Source organism: Dasypus novemcinctus, chromosome 13 (assembly GCF_030445035.2).
Source record: "Dasypus novemcinctus isolate mDasNov1 chromosome 13, mDasNov1.1.hap2, whole genome shotgun sequence".
NCBI classification, from domain to species: domain Eukaryota; kingdom Metazoa; phylum Chordata; class Mammalia; order Cingulata; family Dasypodidae; genus Dasypus; species Dasypus novemcinctus.
In genome coordinates, this window is record NC_080685.1 from 27933209 (window position 1) to 27954822 (window position 21614).

A 21614-nucleotide genomic window follows, 5' to 3' on the forward strand; every position below is an offset into this window, starting at 1 on the left:
GTCCATCACCATTGACTTTTACTAGCCCTAGCCAATATAACTGCTTAAGGTTTTCTCCAGAGTGAAGGCAGCTCAGTTCAGAAGCAGAAATTTTATCATTTCCTTTCCTTTCCCAGGGCCAAGTCCACTGCAATGAATAATAAGATGATTCACATATTGACACCTTCCCTGTGGCTTCACAAAGAACAGGGAATACCTATTGGTTATCTCCACAATCATTTCCACTATCAAGCAGCTCACCAGGGCTAATACGGTGTAAAGATTAGGGTTCTGATGAGAGGCATGGTTGTTTCTGGTCCCACCAGCCTCAGAACTTCCTCCTGATTTAACCTATCACCCAAGTAGCCTGTTGCCCATGGCAACCCCACCACAAAAGGCGGACAGTGGGGACAGGCCCAAATGACATCATTTTCAGACAGCAAGTGCCAAAAAAATGTTAAGCCAGAGATTTTCATCACAAAAGCTGGAATGAAGGGAGAGCAGCCCCAAAACATCTTATTTCCTTAAGGCAGGGCTCATTTGCGATATAAAAAGCAAGTTGACCAGACACTCCACACCAGACCCCAGAGACCAGACAGCTCGTTCTTCTCTGCCTACTAGGTGAGTCCTGCCACTAGGAACCTTTTAATATATTCCCCAAATTATTTTATTTTTGTTGGAACTTCTTTTCCATTCTAAAGATATGTTTGTTTTAAGTGCAATGACAGAACGTACTTAACGGGACTTTCTAAATGCCCATATATGTCCATTCAGATTGTGGTTGCAGAATGCAGGATCAGCAAAGGTCATGAGTTCTGGAAGGATTTCTATTAAGTTACCAGAATGATATGGAATAGAGTCCAGAATAGTTTTAATGACGTTTTAATTCTCTTTCTAAATTTCATTGAGAATTCTCAATACTAAGGCACTGCACTAGGCAATTTGGATGTTCAAAAGATGCTTTACTCCATGAATATACAATCCAGAAGGGTACAGACAGCATGGGCATAATGTGTGAACATACAAGATGGAAAGTGATTATTAGAAAGAAGGCCAGGAAGGTAATGTGTTGTGACAATTTGAGTGGGTGACTTGGCTTTTGGTGAAGGGTGCCTGGGAGAAGAGCACGATGGGTGAGTATGTGTGGGCAAGCAACGACAGAATGGTGAGCCCTTCAGAAAGCATGCTCAGGGAAGCTTTGTGAGCAGAGGTTCAGAGATGAAATTCTATAGAGCTTGGGAAGTTTGTTATACAGAGTTTTCCTATGACAACTAAGGCACTTCATTTTGGACATAGGTAGATAGAGTCCAGATTATTTTGCTATATCACCTTTCCATATTATTTAAAAGCTAGGACCTCACATCAATTTCAACAGTCTCCTATTGTGCTGAGTTGTGCATATGGATTTTAAAATGTGCTGGGAACAAAGGAAGCATAGGGAAGGGCTCTGCTCGCATGGCTTAGAATCAGTCACCTTTAAACCTTTCTTCAGAAAAGGGCACTTGGAATCATCAGAGCAACCTTTGATCTCAAAGTCTGGGTAAGAGAAAGGAAGAGAGGAGAGACTTGCACTTCTAAAAGGGCCTGAAATTAGGCATATTTTGCATTGTACTTGTCTAACTTTTCTATTTAATCAAATCACTGAGTCAGCTTTTCTATCTCGAGGTCCAGCCACCTTTGAGCATGAGTTCCCAGCAGCAGAAACAGCCCTGCATCCCACCCCCTCAGTCTCAGCAGCAACAGGTGAAACAGCCTAGCCTGCCTCCACCTCAAGAACCATTTGTTCCCATAACCAAGGAACCAGGCCACGCCAAGGCCCCACAACCTGGTACCACCAAGTTTCCTGAGCCAGACCACTCCAAGTTTCCTGAGCCAGGCTGCCCCAACATCCCACAGCCAGACCAATTCGAGATCCCACCACCAAGTCCCTCAATAATCACTCCAGCTCCAGGCCAGCAGAAGACCAAATAGAAGAAACGTCACCCGCAACAATGTCCTCGAGGAGCTGACCGAATGCCGATCACCTTCTTCCAATCTGCTTTTGTATCTTAACTGCCTGTAAACCTTGTAATCAGTGTGTTGTCATAAGAGAGTCAAAACCCTCTCTTATCCACATCCTAAAAATACTCTGATACTTTTCCTTACAAAATTCTGAAAAGTCCCCTGGGCTTCTGAATTCAGCAGAGTTTTGCAGGTTTTTAACTGAAGAGATTTTCTGGATGAGAACAAATTCATGTTTCCTACTCTGCATCTATTAAATCACTTTTAATTCTACTCCTGGGTGTGTCACTGGCTGTCTCTGCCCCTTCCTTGCTCTTCTATGCTGGAACAGGCACCACACCTGAGGGTAGGTGGTGCAGAAGTCATCTGGTCTGGGCATGGCATGCTTCTAGAAGCATGTGTGGGTTTATGTTGAGGGGCCAGTGCTGGGGAGTCAGCACTGTGATGTGTGATGGTTCCCAGAATCTGTGACTTTGGGGGCCACAGCTGGAGCAGAATTCTCCTCATGCGCATCACCCAGCCTTGCCTCTTTCCCACTGGAGACTGCTCCAAGCCAGCTCTGCCCCTGAGTACCCTGCCCACAACCTAAATACTTAAATGGTATTGTTGTTCTTTACTCATTTTCCTTCCTAGGTATACCCAATACATACAAGCACCTACACTCACACAAAGACCTAGGCATTGTGCATATTCATCTCACTCACATAATCACATACATACCCTCCACCTATAGCAGCTCAGGCTGTGTTTCTTTTCACTGAGTGCAGAGAGGCTGGAAACTGTACCAGGAAGAGGGAGAGGAGGATGCATAGTGTCTCCCCTTGGATAATTTGCAATCTCCTCTAGGAGATATTCATCCCTTTCTCCTACATACAACACACACATACAACACAACACAACTCATATTCTTCTTATAATTTCTCTTCCCGTGGAAACAGATTTATTTAATGACTTAAAAAGGAGGTGAGTTTTAAGGAGGGATTGGAAAGAGGAGTACATGCTCCAGGTAAGGTAAATAACCAGCCACGAAGCTGGAAAAGAGCAGGTCATTAAGCTACACAATGTCAAGGGTAAAAGGAGACTTAGCACTTAGGTCAGTCCCTCCATTTTCCTGATGCATAATTGTTACCCAGAAAGAAGAGAATTAGAATTAAAGTCACCCTCAAAATTTTGTTTCTTAATCACACCCAAAATCCAGGTCTCCAGAACCCCACTTTCTGGCTCTTTCCCTGCACCTAGTTTTCTTGGTTTGGGGGATGACCAGCATGTTTGCAAGTCTGTGTTGAGGATGCCTGGGGTATTAAGGAGCTGTCTTCAGAAGCAGAGAAAGCAACAGAAAATTTCAGAGGTGCTGCAGTGGTTATTGAGGAGTGAAACCCCTTGCTTGAGAAAGTGGGTGGTCCATACTATTCAGGGAGCATGAGGAGGTGACAGGCCACACCTGTGTGACACACACACACTCCAGGCAGGTTTGGCAAGAACTCCAGTCATATTCGGAAGTTGTGAGATGGAAATTATCCAACAAGTCATCACGTTGTGACTAGTAGCTGTCAGATCAGCAAGAGAGGATGACGGAGAGGATGACGCCACTTGGGTATGCAAAGGTGTGCATGTCGTTAGCGGCTTCATGTGACCGCTGATCTCAACATTGGAAGAATCTAGAGATAACTCCAGAATCAATCACAATTAAATAGGCTGATCCTGAGTGGGGAAATACTAAGATACAAAACTCTCATGAATATAAAGTAGTTTATACTTTAAAATAAAGGGAAATTTTTCAAGGAGGAATCAAAATCTATAAATTTCTTCCTGACCCTTGAGCCACCAATGTTATTCTAGAAATTTATTTTTAGAAAATAATCATGCATTTTCACAAAGATTTTATACATTTTATTCATTCCAGCATTGTATTAAACAGTGAAAAGTTTCTCAGAACCTGAAAGCACATCAGTAGTGATTTAGTTCAGTTATCGATGGGTTTCTATATGTTGGAATTATACTGCAAACATTAAAAAGGGTATTATAGAAGAATGATTAGTGAAATTGGAAAGTGTTCAGGTCATATGAATAAATAGGAGTCCTCAAACAATATGAAAAATAAAAGTGCATCTTTTTAGAAATGTATGCATGCATGTGGGTTTATAGGGGGAAAATCCTGATGCTGAATACAGCAAAAAATGAACAGTGTTTATTTGTGGCTGCTTATAGGTTAGGGATAATTTTCTTTCTTGAATTGCTCTATATTTTCCATATTATATATTACATACTGCTATTTGATTTTTAAAAATTTATTGAAGTATATCACTCATACTTAAACAATAAGTGTATAGTAATAGTTGTAAACTTACAAAACAAACATATATAACATCATACAGGACTCTTGTACCTCGTCCTACCACCAATACCTTGCATTGTTAAACATTTTTAACTAATTATTAAAGTGCATTGTCAAAATATTACTACTACCCAAAGTATTTCCCCCAACCCACTCTATTATTATTATTGTCTTTATACGTGAACATACATAAACAATAAGTGTATAGTAAAAGCAAACATGCATAACATCATATAGGGATCCCATACATCAACCCTCCACCAACACTTTGCATCGTCATGAGACGTTTGTTACAAATTATGGAAGAATATTGCCAAAATCTTCCTACTAATTATAGTCCTTATCTTACATTTGGTGTATTTTCCCCCCAAACCAACCTACTATTATTTTTCATGTATTTTTATGGCAGAAGTCAAAAACTTATAAAACAATCATGCACATGTGCAGAATTCCCAAACAACACTCTTCTATCAACACACCACACTGTGTTGTAGCATTAGATACAGATAAGATAATGCATTTTCTATACTGCCCCATTGTCAGCACAGTACATCTTTGGCATAGATGTAAGAATATTATATCATTACTGCTAACCACAGTCTATAGGTCATACCAGTTGTATTTTTCCCGTGCTTCTCCACATTCCCACCACACTGCAATAGTTATGTACATCATCAAAGTTATGTACACCATCAAACCACAATTCTGTACTATCAACCACAATTCTCAACCAACACTTGGTTTACTGGGCTATTCAGTTCCCAGATTATGCTCTAGCATTCTGCCAATTGGCATTTACATTCCTAGACTACCATTTTGAGCCATATTCCCATTTATAAACTAGTTGTTACTCACTAGGCGTTACCACCCACTCTATGCATTACCACACTTTTACAGTACAGCTAATTAAAATTTCTGCATACATTAAGCATCAGTAGTCCATCTCAGTCTCCTCTTATGTCCTTTAAGAATCCACCACCTACCATTAGGTTTTGAAGGTATATTCCCACAATTTCTTCTAGGAACTTTATAGTTCTTGCTTTTATTTTTAGGTTTTTGATCCATTCTGAATTGATTTTTGGAAAAGGTGTGAGATAGGGGTTCTCTTTCCTTCTTTTGGCTATGGATATCCAGTTCTTTCGGCACCATTTGTTGAATGGACTGTTCTGCCCAAGCTGTGTAGGTTTGACAAGCTAGTCAAAAATCACTTGACCATACATGTTTGGGTTTGTTTCTGAACCATCACTTTGGGTCCATTGGTCTATGTGTCTGTATTTATGCCAGTACCATACTGTTTTTTACCACTATAGGTAGGTAATATGATTTAAAGTCTGGAGATGAGAGTTTGATTTTCCTTTTTAAGATGTTTCTGGATATTCAGGACCACTCACCCTTCCAAAGGAATTTGATAAAATCATGTTTGCAATTAAAAAAATGCTAGTGGACTTTTCATTGGGATTGCATTGAATCTGTATATCAATTTGAGTAGAATTGACATCTTAATGATATTTAGTCTTCCATGAGCATGGAATGTTCTTCCATATAATCTTCACTTCTACACTCTCTTCCAGGACTTTCTCTCCTGTCTTTTCTTTTTAGGCTCTAGCACACCCTTTAGTGTTTCCTGTAAATCTGGTCTCTTGGTTAGAAATTCTCTTGGTTTCTGTTTATCTGTGAATATTCTAAACTCGCCCTCATTTCTGAAAGACAATCATGCTGGATATAAGATTCTTGGCTGGAAATTTTTCTCTTATACTATCTTAAATATTTCATACCACTGTCATCTTGCCTTCATGGTCTCTGGTGAGAAATCAGTCCTTAATCTTATTGGGTATCCTTTATATGTTATGCACTGCTTTTCTCTTACTGCTCTCAAAATTCTCTTTGTCTTTGGCATTTGACATTCTGATTAGTATGTGTCTTGGATTTGGTCTATTCAGATTTTTTCATATGGGAGTACATTGTGATTTTCGGACATGGATATCTATGTCCTTCAATAGCGCTGTGAAATTTTCTACCATTATTTCTTCAAATATTCCTTCTGCCTCTTTTCTCTTCTCTTCTTTTTTTTTGGGACACCCATGACACATTTGTTTGTTTGTTTGTTTGCTTGTTTGTTTTGCATGTCTTTTGCTGTCATTTAGTTTCCTGATACCTTGTTCAATTTTTTCCCTTCTTTTCTTCATCTGTTCTTTTGTATGTTCACTTTTAGAGGCCATTTCTTCAAGCTCACCAATCCTTTCTTCTGCCTCCTCAAACCTGTTATTATGTGATTCTAATGTTTTTAAAATTTCATTTATTGAAACTTTCATTCCCATAAGATTTGCTATTTTTCTATCTATGCTTTCATATTCTACTTTGTGCTCATTTAGTGTTTTCTTAAAATCTTTAATCTCTTTAGCCATCTCATTGAATTTATTAAGGAGATTTGTTTGAACATCTATGATTAGTTGTCTCAACCCCTTTATGTCATCTGGAGACTTATCTTGTTCCTTTAACTAGGCCATAGCTTCCTGTTTCTTGGTGAGAATTGTAATTATTTGTAGGTGTCAGCATCTGGCTTACTAGAGTATTTATTCTGGGCACAGTTTCTCTCTTTAGTTTGGGGCTTCGTGCCCTTTCTCCCTGCTGGTTGTACAGTAGGAGCCAAGGATGTAGTTGGTGCGATAAGCTGTGAAGTTTCAAGCTGCCCTCATTGTCCCATGGACTGATGAAGGTTCTCCCAACTTTATTCTTTGCCATGGGTAGGACCAGAGTCACAGCTGTGTGAATAATCCAAGTTATGCATGCCTAGACTGTCATTGCCCAGAGAGACAAATAAAGCTTCACATTCCTTTCTCTCCTGCCTGGGGCAGGGATGGAGCTACAGATGTGGGCAGCTATCTATGCAGTGCAGGTCCAAAATGACCGCAGTTGCCCAGGTAGACTTCTGATTATTCAGTCTGTGCCAACCAAATGTACCTGCAATTACCTGGATAGGCTGGTGCAGGCCTGCCAGCCTCCTCCCTGCCAGAGGTGGGGCTGAAGCCTAGGCTAGGGCTGCAGGATGATCTGGATGAAAGAAACCGGTTCCTACCATCACTGTGATTTTCAGTCAGCCTGGCTTCCCATGATGCTGGGTGCAAAGTCAAAATGGCAGCCACAGGCTCTTTCCAACCTGGACCGTTTCATACTCTAGCTGTTCCTAGGCTGTACTCCAGCCAGCCAACTTCACCAATAAGTAGCTGAAATTGGGGGCCAACCATCTCTTCTTTCCTTGTTTTTGGGAAATGGAGCATCCAATTCCAGCCACAGAATAGCTCCTGGGTGGCTTGTGCTGCCAAGGTAGCATAATTACTGGCCTTCACAGCTTGGCCGGTAATTTCCTGGAGAGGTTGGCACAGGCACCCCACAGCTTTCCCCCTGCCAGAGGTGGGGTTGGGGCCTAGGCTAGAGATTCAATCCAATCAGGATGAAAAGAAGACAGTCCCTACCATCAGTGTGATTTTCAGTCCACCCTACTTCCCTTCATGCCAGGCATGGAGTTAAGATGGCAGCTACTGGTCTTTTTCTGACTTGGATAGGTTCAGACTTTACCTGTTCTGAGAATTATACTTTGGACTGCTGAATTTACTCATCAGTAGCTGAAGTTTGTGCCCAACTATCTCTTCCTCCCCCATTTTTGGAAAGTGGAGCTTTCAATTCCAGCCAGGGAACAGCTCCTAAGGCAGCTTGTGCCTCCAGTGGAGGATGGGCACTGGCCTACATGGCATGAAGTGATGTATTTACAAATCTCTGCAGATGGGCAGTCTCTTGCTTCCATACCTTCAAGGATGTTGCAGGATGCTCTTCTGGTGTCCTGGAGCTCTCAGACCAGTGCTTCAGCTAGCTCCAGAGAGCTCTGGGTGTTTACTAACTGCCCTGGAGCAGGAGCTGATTCTAGGAGCTCCTTACTCTGCTACCATCTTGCTGGTTGTTCTTAATACTATTTCATTTCAATAACTTCATTCCATTAAAACAAGCCAGTGAAGATGTTGCTGAGCTAGAGGGAAAAAAATATGTCCTGGTTATCCAGAATATTTCTGAGGCTCTGTAGCAGATCCCAGAGGAACGGATCCCATGGATGAGGAACAATTTTGCCTTGCTGGGGTAGCCATTGTGTATGTCCTTCTCCACATATTTCCATACTAATTCTAGAACTTCTGTTGGGAAACATGGAATATTCCTATACTCCATTCACTCACAATGCACGGCCTTCATCCTTGCCCCCTGACTTTGACAGTTGATGTCAGTCAAAGGTTAAATGAATAATCATTTTTTTCTATCTCAGCTCCTTCTCTTTCTTCACCTCTTCTACTTTGTAACTGGTAGAATTGTCCCCACTTGGCCAGCAATTTAGAGGCAGGTTACTGCTTCTTGTGATGAAACTGAGGCCCAGACTATGCACAGGATGGCACATTTCAAGTCTATGACTTGTGCAAAGAAGTGTACATTTGGTTTCTCTTCACAGTTCTTCCTTCTTTTCTTCACCCTCACTTTCTTTCATTTTACTGGGACAGTGACATCCATAATTCCTGAAAAAAAATTTCTTGGTTGTTGAGGGAGTTCCTTGTACCTTGAGCTGCTTTATGTTTCTTCCTTATTTCTATCTCACTCATTCCAAGTGTCTAGGCCAACCATTTGTCAACCTAAGTTTTGGATTTAGCAATTCTTTCTCTTTTCTTTTTGTTCTCATTTATGTTCTATATTCAACTCCTCCATTCCCATACCAGCCACCTCATACCCATTTTCTGATCCAAGTGCACTGCCTGGGCTTTAGGTTCTTATTAGACCTTCTCTGGTCCTTTTCACATTTGCAGACACAGCTGTAAGATTTGCTGCACTGTAAGCCAAACTGCCCGCATTCCCATGCCATTGGACTCATCACTCCCATGTTTACTGTATTCATGTCTGACTGCTCCAGACTGACAGACCCATGCAGGGCTTGCTCAGCGCTGTCCCCTGTGGGACCCAAAATTGGAGGGGCAGTTGAGGAAGTAACCTAAGATTGATTGTATGACCTCTTAGGGAATGGGTGAGGGTTAAGCCTAGAGTTAACCAGAACCTATCTATTTTACAAGCCCAATTATTTAAGATTTCTGCAGAGAAGCTTATCATAAGAAATCAAGACACATAGCATTGTTGTGATCACCTTGAGGGTTTTAGAGGTATAGAGGGAGGAGATGGTTGAAGTTAGAGAAAGGGTAAGATGACATAGACAGAAAGTTCTGAGAGTATTTGAGGAAATGACAGAGGTAGCAACATTTATATTGGATGGGTATTAGAGTGGGGCAGGTCTCCTGGGTTCCCAAACTCCCACTGGACTCCTATTTGTCTCAGGGAATGTCCCCAGTCAGGCTCCAAGGGTAGTGTCACTGGCTGCCTAGAGTCTCCTTGATCTACATGGCATGGGGGCTAACCCTTATCACCTCTGAAGAGGGAGTAGAAAGACTCTAAGTGAACTGAGTTATGTTCTTTGGGAGCAGGGCCAGAGGCCCATATAGAAATGGTGGCATATATTTACATGGACTGACATATATGTCCATATCCTCCACCCAGAAGACACCATAGACAGACTTCAGTTAGAAATCAAAAATCACAAGTCTTGTTGGATGGAAGAGGGAGTTACCAGCGAGGATTTTCTCCTGGCTGGCTCACCATAAAGATGTTATTGGAGTCAGGGTCTGGGTTCTTGGCTTTGTCATGAGAAAAATTCAAGGACAAGCCACAGATTAATCAAACCAGCTGAGAATTTACTGGGTGGGAAAGCAAGAGAACAGAAGTACACCCTCAGAATTTAGGGCAGGCATTCTTAAGGGAGAGAAATGTAGAGTTCTGCCCTGGGGTCCTCTATTTTATTGGGGTACAGGACTCCAGGGTCTATGCTGATTAGCAAGGGTTTAGGAGTGTAAAGTTGCTGTTCAATAGTGATTGACTTTTAGCTACTCTCCATGACCTTGGCAGGATGTGTTGACTGGTAGTATTAGCTTCTGGTCACTCTCCATGAGACATGAGGTAGCCTGAAAGCTAGGTATTTGGTGCCCTTTCCTTCCTTGCTGACTGCCTTCTGATAATGCAGCTTTGGGGTATGTGCTGTAAGCTGCAGAATGTGTGCTTGTAAGCTTCAGAGTATGTGCTCTAACTTGCCCCTTCTTAACTTGCCTATGTGGCAAAGCAAGTTAATGCTAGCCAGCAGCCATTGCCTCAGTTTCTCTTACCAAGTGGCGTTTGTGTGACTTATTAGGTTCTCTGCCCTCTTCTTCCTTAGTTCCCTATTCTATCCTGACTCAAACAGATACTTCATATGATATTATCTAATCACTCCTGCTCTATGTCTTTTACCATCCTTTTACTTTCTCTCTCTCTCTCTATAGATAGATAGATAGATAGATAGATAGATAGATAGATAGATACAGATATATATATAGATATACACACACACACATCTCTCCTTATATTTGAAACAGATTTCTTAGACACCATATAGTTGTGTCACATTTTTTTCATGCACTCTGCCAATTTTTGTATTTTAATTGTTGCATTTAGACCATTTACACTTAGTGTAATTATTGATGCATTAGTACTTTGTCAATTTTTTGTTGTTTTCTACTTTTCCTCTTCATTTTTCAGTTCCCTGTTTTCTTCTTACTAACTTACTATGAGTTACTTAAATATTATTTTATAATTCCATTTTGATTTAACCCTAGTGTTTTTGATAGTATACATTGGTATAGATATTTTAGTGGTTACCCCAGATAATATATTATGAATACACAACCTATCACAATCCACTGGTATTTTCATTTTACCAATCCTAGTGAAGTGTGGAAACTTCTTTTATGGCCCTTTATCTTCCCCAGTATATAATATAACTGTTCCTAAATATTTCCTTTAAAAAACATTGAGAATAGTATTAGAATAGTATTAGTATTAGTGCTATAATTCTTGCATCAGATGTTATACATACTGAAGAAAACCGGAGGAAAATTAAACCCAAAAGTAAAAACCAATTTATCCATAGATTTAATTTTTCCATTGTTTTTCTTACTTCCTGACATTGCAAGATTCCTTCATTTCCTTTCTGTGTAAAGACATTCCTTTATCCACACTTTTAGAGTAGGTGTGTTGACAACAAATACTGTTAGTTTTCTTTCATCTAGGAATGCTTTAATTTCCCATTTCTTTCTTAAAGATATTTTCCCTGCATATAGTTTCGTTGGGTTGATAGTTCTTTTCTGTCAATACTTGAAAGAATACTGTGACTTCCTTTTAGCCACCCATGGGTTCTGATGAGAAATCCACTATAATTTAAATTGTTTTTTTTTCACCTATTGGTAAGGTATCATTTCTCTCTTGCTGCTTTTAAAACTTTTTTTCTTTTATTTTAATTTTGAGAAGTTCAATTATATAGTGTCATGGCATGTATTCTTTGTGCTTATTTTGATTGGTATTCATTCAGCCAAATCTGTAGGTGTATGTCTTTTACCAAATTTAGGATATTTCAGCAATTATTCTTCAATTACTTTTTCATCCATGCCCTCTTTCTCCTCCCCTAGCAGAACTCTAATGACAAAATGATATCTTTGTTATGTTCCCACAGGTTCCTGAGCCTTTGTTCAACTTTCCATTTATCTTATTTCTGCTGTTTAGATTGGGTAACTTCTATTATTCTATCTTCAGATTCACTAAATCTTTTCTACGTCCCTTCCATTCTGTTGTTGATTCCATCAATCGAGTTTTACTTTAGTTATCAAAAGTTTCATTTCTAAGATTTCCACTTGGTTCTTCTTCATGTCTTTGCAGAGACTTTCTGTTGCTTTGCCAAATCTGACTACATTTTTTATTTATTTCAAGTGTGGTTCTTATTATTTCTAAAGCATTTTTACGGTAACTACTTTTAAATCCTTGTCAGATGTTAATTCTATCATCTCTGTCATCTCAGTTGACATCTATTGGCTTTTTTCATTCAGTTGAGATTTTCCTGGTTCTTGGCATAACAAATAAATTTTTATTAAAATTCAGGCTTCCATGGTATTGTGGTGAGACTATGGATTTTATTTAAACCTCCTGTTGTAGCTGGCATTCTCAAACAACTCCAGCAGAGGAAATGGGAAGGCACTGCCTTGTTACTGTCAACTAGAAGTAGAAGTCCATATTCCACATTTGGCCTTTGTTGACACACAAGGGGAAAGAGCTCATCATTATTGCTACATGGGAGTGTACATTCTGGCTCCCCATTATCCCAACTCATTACTGGTACCTCGTTAGTGATCTCCATTTAGTGATGGTAAGATGGGGTGCCTTCATTAGCATGGCGTGGTAGTTTAAATCCTGATTCTCCACTAGGCCTCATCTGATGTTATCCCAGTGGGGAGAGCAAAGAATGCCTCACTAATGGTCTGATATGAATGAAAGTCCTAGATCCCTAATTGACCTTCTCTTACACCAATCTGAATGAGAGTTTGGAGTACCTCTAACAGTCTGGCAAGGGTGGACATCAAGACTTCTCATTTCTCCTTTGCTGGGGGTACTGGGGGTTGGTCCACATTTTTTCTATAACTAAAGCAGGACAGTAACTGCCTACAAGTTTTTGTTTGTTTGTTTCATTTCTTGCTAGGTTAACCCTTTCTTGGTCCTTCAGGTAGAGAGTCCAGGCTTTTGTTGGGATTTTAGTGATCGGTGTTGCTATCTCCCTACTTCTCTAGCACCATATCTGAGATATCCCAAGCAAAAAGTACGTTCAGAAAATTGGTAACTCATTTTTCTTGTTCCAATTCTGCTTTTACTTCTCAACTATTTCTTATGCTTATTTTATATGTAATATCCAGGATTCTTAATTAATTTATTTAGTGAGAGCAATAGGAACAAATGTGTCTACTCCATCATCCTGTATTTGGATGTCTGTGGAAAAGAATCATTTCAGAGGAGAAAGAGAACAATCATGATGTCATAGGGTATCAAAGTGTGGAAGATTTCCCTAATTCATAACAGTCTTGACTATGTCACTTTCTCTCTAGGACAAAGTTGCTGTTGCTGTTGCTGTTGCTAGATATATCAAGTACTCTGTGTTGAGCATTAATTAGACATCAGACATTGTGCTAAGCTCTTAAATATTTAATACAAGATTGCTTTTTTCACTCTGTGAATATGGAGAAATTGAAATTCAGGAGAATTAAGTATCTTGTTTGAGGTCACTTAACAAATGAAAGCAGAAATGAATTGGAAATAATATAGAAAGATTTCTTGAGATGCCTTACCACACAGACTCAGTTCCTTAAATACTCATTGTGCACAGCTTATGAGAGGTGAATCTAAGGACAAACACTTTTAGAAAAGAAAATTTATATTACACCATTAAACATAGGCTTCATCTGGGAGGCTGAATGAAAGTTGTAATAATCCAGGTGATGAAATTAGCTGCTCCGGTCACATATAGTAAAGATTCATCTGATAGTTCTCTGTGAGAGACTTATGCTTAAAATCATGACTTTTTATTTTGAGGCCCTGGGAAAGTTAAAATCATTGAATGTGACCCTTTGCCAGGTATTTTATAATAAATAACATCTCTGCCCAATAATATGTCAGTCAGATCAAGGTTTGGAGGCTCTGATAAAGCCATCTATCTCTTTAACAGGATGCAGATGATGGAGTCATGTTATTGGAAAGGCTGATTTTTATCGTTCCTTGGCCTAAGGCATCTGAAATTGTTCGTGGCTTTCGAGTGCACACTGTGTAGGATGGGAGCTACATTTTTGTTGGGTCAACTGAGTACACTCTGGAAGAGGTCACTGGACTCTAGGGAGGGGGCAATTACTTGGTGAATGCTTCTGAGATGGGTATGAGTCTGAGCAAATGGGAAGTGGGAAGCGCTTAGGGCAGTTAAGTGGGGACACTGAAGATGGCTGGAAGAATTGCTTTCATTGCTCTTATGACTAAGACATTCTTCCTTCATCTCAAGAAATCTGAAAAATTCCCAATGACAATGTTTACAGGAGAAACTTTCCTGCACTTTGATCATATCACAGCCCATCTACTGAGCAAGGCCATCATCTCTTCAGTCTCCGAGAATGTTCTTTGATCTCAAATACTACCATTAGGAGATTGCATGACTTCCTGTCTTCTTTTTCAGCATCTTCTCAGCAATTTGCTCTTCATTGCAAGACTCTTCCCTTCTCATAATTACCATAGAAAATTTATCTCTCTATGAGCAACAAATGCTAAATGATTCAAAAGATATCCTCAGAGAGGAAGACTCAATTTATGACTGTCTGGCTAATCCCATATGAACTCTTCTCAACATTCTGTCCTTTGAGGTCCCTATGAAGTATCTAACAAGGCAGCCGTGGGAGAAAAGCCAAGTGCTACTCTGAGAGAAAGGCTGACATTTGGAATCTTTCCTCAAGGGGCTTATAATTTAATATATAACCTTTGAAATTCAATGGGAAATAACATCTTAAAGCTTTATAGAGTAGTAGGGAATTCCTCCTCTTCATTCAATTTGTACTCAAAACTGTCCCCTTTTAATTCCTTAATCCCTTTTCTCTTCTGAAATGATAAAAAATAAACCAAAATGGCGATATGACGTTGCTAACAAAACCAGGTTTAAAATGAAAGAAAACATTTATCCCATCACAAAAATTATTTTATTCAGGAAGTGAAAGAAAGGTTACAATTGCTCAGGTGGTAGAAATCCTTGCACAGGTCACAAATGGACACAGAAGCCATCAAGAGAATCCTCTGATAACCCCAAGGGAGTAAGGTACTACTCTTCCTTCTGAAGCTCTGGGTCCTGGCTCTGCTGAGAACTGCCGTTTCTCAGTAACATTCTGGGCAGTAACAGCATAGCAGGCTCAGGAAGGAAAACTTCTACTCTCAGGAATCATCACAGGCAGATCACAGGCTAATGATGGAGAAGCTCCTTCTGTATCCATGATAGACTTTGAAAAGGAGACGAAGGTAGAGCTGTAGAACTCGACCAGGCAATAGTCCTTATCCTTTCATGATCCTGATGAAGTCTTAAGCTGTTACTGGCTTTTAGGTGGGCACTTCTGCTGACATGGGGGAGGAGGTTGCACAGGAGGACATTTCTGCTGGCACAGCTGAGGTGGGCATGGCTCTGGGCACTTTGGAAGTGGACACGGCTCTGGGCATTTAGGGGGTGGGCATGGCTCAGGGCATTTTGGAGGTGGGCATGGCTCTGGGCACTTCGGTGGGCACACAGGAGGTGGCTGGCAGGGTTGCTTGCACTGCTGCTGCTGGTAAGACATCTTTCTGGAGTCTCTGAGAATCTAAAAGGAAGTATATAAGAGTGTTCAAAAGAAAGAACCCCTAAAGACAGAGAAACCAAAGCTTATGTTATACATGGTACATTATCTCTCCGATATCCAATAAAGAGTATTTAATCTCTTAACTTCATTTCTGTGGATTTCTGGTTTGCACATTTCTATTTAGCATATTATCAAATCAAGTCTACTGAAATCTCTTTTCTCATGCCATTATTCCAAAGAAAGTATTTCTCTTCTGAAGCAACAAGTAATATTGTTTGCATTAAGAAGACATTTTCAATAAAGGCAGATGCAAGTTTTGAAATCCTATGCAATCTCACAAATAATTTCTCTCATCCATATGTCACAGGAGATCTCAATGCTTTGGTTCAGAGCAAAGCACTAGTCAGGAAGAATTCAAGGGACTCTATCCTTCAAAGAACTTTGATATTTTACAAGATAGACTTTGGAATGATGGAAAGGAGAAAAATACTTTGTTCGTTACTTATCTTCAAATCAAAGTTTTCCAACTAACTTCTTTTTATATATGGCCATCTACCAAAAACCAAGTTAGAAAATATATTACTGTTCCCGAACCTTAGTTTTCACCAACTAAATGGCATTAATCCCATGATCATAACTTTGGATCCGCCAAATTTGCTGTATCCACATTAAATTGAAACATTTTAGAACACCAAGAAACAGGTGAATATAAAAAATCAGACTCACCAGTTTCTCCCAAGTAGATCAGGAATCAAGTACCAGGTTGATGGTAGTTGTGCAGCAGAGGACCTCTTTATAGGGCTTGCTACCTCACCCGGGGGAAATGGAGGTGCCTAAAATGGGCTGGTCCAATAATTTCCTAACCAAAATGCAAATCTGTCTATGAATGGCTTGAAAGGCACTCTGATAGGAGGAAACTTCCTGCTCCAAGATCTGCTCACTGAGTTAAGTGATCATGACTCATGAAAGACTTGCTTTAGCACTCAGTAGCCAAGACTTATGGCACTGGGGGCATTTTGAGTCTTCTTTATCTGGTGTCCAAAGGCTCTTTTTCTAGATTGTGGAAGATTAACCTTTCCTATCTTGTCTCTTTCCTGAATCACATAGTTGCCTACATTATTCTCCTTTTGCTAAGTTTCATACTGTTATACATCCTGGATTGAAAAGGATTTAGCACACTATTGACAGGTGATATAGGGCTGACAGGGAGCTATACAGGGCATATGTCCAGGGTGCATGGTAATGTTTGGATATACTCATAGTGGCAATAATTAAAAACTAAAGCTGGGGGAGTACTGGGTTCCTGGCTGGGGGTGCTCTGTCGTGGCCCCTAGGGGAGCAGCGGCAGTCCCCCAGGTGCAACGGTAAGGACCAGGAAGGAATGAGGGTCCAACAGTGAGAGCATGATACTAATGACTATGCTTGTGAGCCTATATGCCTGAAATAAGAACAAGGCCTAGAGCAGCACTGTGCCAGCTCCTGACAGCCTTCATGTTACTCAAATGTGGCCAGTCTCGAAGCCAAACTCAGTATGTAAATGCAATGCCTTCCCCCCAGCGTGGGACATGACACCCGGGGATGAGCCTCCCTGGCACCGAGGGATCACTACCAAGTACCAACTGATGATGCAACTGGAAAATGACCTTGAATTGAAGGTTCAATGCGGATCAGCAGAATATCCCTGTCTACATATAATAACATGACTTTAAAATGCTGGTAGGCCTAATGTAAGGGGGAAATGGAAAGGAGAAATGAGTTTATATGGCTACGAGTCTCTAAAAAAGAGTCTGGAGGCTTTCAGAAGGATTGCCCTTAAGCACAACTGAGCAGAGTCTAAGAGACAGATAAAGTAGATACAACCCCAAGTAATCATTCCTTTGAGGACTAAAGAGACCCACAGGTTCTATGGTCATGGCAGATGGGGTTCACTGTCATATCAGATGGCCCTTCTTTGGAGCTGGTGTTTCTGCGTGATGGAGCTGGACTCAGATGGGATCTCTTTGCACAAGACTTTTCATGCTACTTTACTGGAATTGTAGTTGGTGTTGGGGTTTAAGATATATTTAGGGGATTTGAATCTCTGGACTGACAATATGATAGCCAGGCCCCCAACAGACTTCAGCTCCTACAATCTGATTTATTGGACTCACCTCACTCAGCTAAGATGGAGTTGAAGAAGGACAACCACCACACCATGGAGTCTAGAGGGCCTACAACTGAAAGCAAGAGGATTGCATCCAGTATCCATGTGGAATCTGAGCCTCCTCTTGACATAGAGGTGCAACGGACACAACCAATCCAAGGTCCACAGAGAAAGGTGGCATTGGAGTGGGAAAAGTGGACATGGTGGCTGATGGGTATGGGGAATGGCAGGAAGAGATGAGAGGTGGAGGCGCCTTTGGGACTTAGAGTTGCCCTGGATGGTGCTTCAGGGGCAATCACCGGACATTGTAAATCCTCCCAGGGCCCACTGGATGGAATGTGGGAGAATATGGGCCATGATGTGGACCATTGACCATGGGGTGCAGAGATGCCCAGAGATGTACTTACCAGGTGCAATGGATGTGTCATGATGATGGGAGTGAGAGTTGCTGAGGGGGGAGTAGTGGGGTGGGGGTGTTAGGGTTGAATGGGACCTCATATTTTTTTAATGTAATATTTTTACAAAATCAATTAAAAAACAAAAAAAGGACCTAGCTACCTAGGAATCTGGCTACTTGGTTAAACCTCTCTCCTTACTCCAAACAATTCTTACAATGTATTTCCCCTTGATTTTATGACTTTCTAGTCTAAGTTTCCTTTTCTTTCCTCACCTGAAGTAAAACTTCAGACCTCACTAACCTTCCCACAATTAGATTTATAAATATTCAGTCAGATAGTGACCAATAAGGCATTATTTTCACCTGTTTTTTGTCCTTGAAAGGAAGAAATAAAGCTGATTCATGTGACCTTCATAAAATCTGCACCACCCCAGGCCACAAGGAATCCACTAGGATGACAGCAACACCTAATACAGTTCAGGTGTTCCAGCAGCTCAGTCTCTGGACATAAGCATAAGGCAAGTTTTTGGCCCCTAATTCCCTAACATGATGTACTACCTGTTCTACCTAACTTCTTCCAACTGACCTCTTTCTACTTCTTCAACTTTTGAAAGAAACCAAGAGGATTGTTCACATTTGTTTTTGCCTTTCTACCCCTTTTTGAATTATGGGAAAATCCAATCTAATTAGCAATGCCATTCAAATAACTAATTTTAGATGTTTTTATATTTATTAATTATTTCAATACAGTTGGTTTGACACAGTACCCACTGGTAATTTTAAGATAAACTTAAACCAGTTTATTAATAATTTAGCCATTAAAGTAAATTACTATTCATTTAAAACTTAATTATTAATAATCATTTTATTATTATTTTCACTTTTTTTAAAGATTTTCCCATATTGATTAAAGTGAACTACCTGTTTGTTTACACCTCTGCTTTTCTCTTAAATTTAGTAGTATGCTGGAGGGACAGAGAGACTTCAAAGGGACCTGAAGTCTGGTCCTATTTCTGACTTTGACAAGCTGTGTTCCACAGACAGGTCACCTCTCCTCTCTGGGTTTGGGTCTCTCTCTATAAATAGGGTAAACTAATACCTGCCTTTTGCAGTGAGTTTGAATGCTCTGGGCCTTTTCTTCACTGTGTTCCTGTCCCAAAATCTCTCCGTTCCTCTTTTTCTTCCCACAGAACCCCAGATTTGACCTAGATTTCTGTCTTTTTGAAGCTCTCTTCCCCACCTTTTTTCCAGAACAGTTCTTCTCCCAGAACAGATTCCAGAGTGGGACCCAAGCTCCTCAGTGCTCGTCTCCCTGGTTGTCCTCAAGGCTGTGTACTTGTGGTTCTATTATTTTAATTCACTTTTTATCATCACTTTAAGGAAATGGAAAGAAATGAACAAACATCAAAAGAAATCTTATAAAAACCATTTACTGAAACACACTTATGTGGTTTCCTGCAATTCAGAACAAAATGTAAACACATAGGCTATTAGGGTGCACTTTTCTGGTGCTTGCCCATAGATGGCAGCAGAAGCACCTGGGAAGTGTGCCTACTGTTTTTATCATTCTCCATTCCAAATGGAGTCTTCCTCCTTTTTGGCGGTTCCTCCAGCACCCAGACCTGCCTATGCAATCAGGGCAGAACATTAGGTACCAGATAATGTCTTTTCAGATGCACACACTCCCTAGCCTGAGAGTTTCTGTACAACCAAAGAGGGTGACCTCATGAAGATGCATTCAAGTAAGGTATGAAAAGACTTGGAAATGTTTTACCTGACCTTAAAAGGAAATGCTTTAAGAGCAGTTGCCAGAACCTAATGCAGTGTCTCCCAAATGTAGTAGGTGTATGGTATGTGTTACAGGAGATGGTCTGGGTGGTGAACTTAAATATCAGCTGTATGTTTATGTTAATTATGCATTAAACATATAATTTAATCTCATGGATATCATTGCCTAAGACCAATAAAGTAATCATTTTAAAGGTAATATAAAGTGAATTTAAAGTAAACCTTGTCAGACATGACAGGGTTATAGTGATAATATTAGGTTGGGGGTGTAGTTGATGGGGGGTAGGGTAGGGAGGCTGGGTTGGGAAAAAAAGTAACCCTTGTTAAGTAAAATATAGGATACATGTTGTGTATAGTTATGGCAAATATAGAGAGGCCTTATGAGAATAACTAAACTTGGCAAGCAACATCCTAATATGTCCTCTTATCCTGGGGAAGTAGTTCCGCTGCTGCCTTTTCAGAGATTTAGTTCAAAACATTTTCTACAATTCTGCTCTTCAGTCCCTGACCTGAACTATCTATCCTTTCTCTTGTGTTTCTCAGCCAATGAAACTTTTCTGTTTGTGACATCAATGGTTAAGTGACCTTGTCTGGCTTTGAATAAAATTACAATGCCAACTTTGTGTTACTGCAGAATATGGGGATACTTTGTTAATGGTCTGTAATGATGCCCCATTTTACCTACCCCTAACATCCCCCTGGAATGCTGGTGTGTGCTTGAAATTCCTTCACCAGGAATGAAATATTTTTATTCCAGAAGCAAATAACAGGTTTACATTGCACGAAACCAATAAGAAATAAAACATACCATTTTATATTCACACCATGATATGTAAATAATTAAAAATAGGTTTGAAGAGGACCAGAGCACAACAGATCTGAAATATGAGTGTGTGTGTGTGTGTGTGTGAGATTGTGTGTGTTTTGGGGGGGTGTGGGGTGCCTATGAGAAGGTGGAGGAGAGGAGAACTCAAGGCTGATCTTATATGTGGTCTTATAAGTTTAGCTTCTCCCCTGCTCTCTCAAGTGTGTTGTCAGTTTTTGAAAAGCAGGGTTTTAAAAAATTTGTTAACACATTTTAATTTCTGTCATCTTAAGCCCGCCAACCTGATCAACCTGTCATTTTATCCCCCTACTTCTCAATGTAAAATTCTTACCCACCTAATTTGGCACTTATTGATGGCTCAAGACATAAGTTTTTAATGAATTTAGTGACTAGTTCTTTCATTTATTTTTCACCTCTTTTTGCAATCAGTGGGTCTAACTAAATATTAAGTTTTAAACATTTGTTGTTAGAGCATCCTTGCTTTGGCAAAATGATGGGGGAGATTTCCAAGAGCAAAGTTTTCTAATTGAAGAAGAGAAAGAAGAATTGGGGAATGAGGAGGAAGAGGAAGCGGAGATAGATTCAAAACCTCTGAAGCAGTCACGAGCTATGCTCCAGAGGGAACAAGAACAATGACTCAACCTAGCATCACATTCTCTCAATGAAGCAAGTCCCTGGGTTCCCAGAACAGTCCTATCGAGAAAAAGACGGGCTTTGATCACCCTTGGCAATGACCATACTGAGACAGAGCTTCCACTTCAGCACCTTGAGACCCTACAAATAGTGTCATCAACACATGGGTCCTATACACTCTTTCACATGTCAAGTACTCAGATGACAAGAAGTTGGGACTTTATTGG

The 21614-nt window shown here is 40.3% G+C and overlaps 1 protein-coding gene across 1 annotated transcript; it reads left to right on the forward strand.

The window, feature by feature from the left end:
• The first annotated feature begins 1662 nt into the window (after positions 1-1662).
• LOC139436210 (cornifin-like) lies at positions 1663-1950 on the forward strand. The gene has a single exon (XM_071207292.1). The coding sequence runs from the start codon at positions 1663-1665 to the stop codon at positions 1948-1950; it is 288 nt and encodes a 95-aa protein (XP_071063393.1).
• The last annotated feature ends 19664 nt before the right edge of the window (positions 1951-21614 follow it).

Excerpts from the sequence above, each read along its gene's own strand:
- LOC139436210 (XM_071207292.1), top strand. The coding sequence starts at position 1,663 with ATGAGTTCCCAGCAGCAGAAACAGCCCTGCATCCCACCCCCTCAGTCT.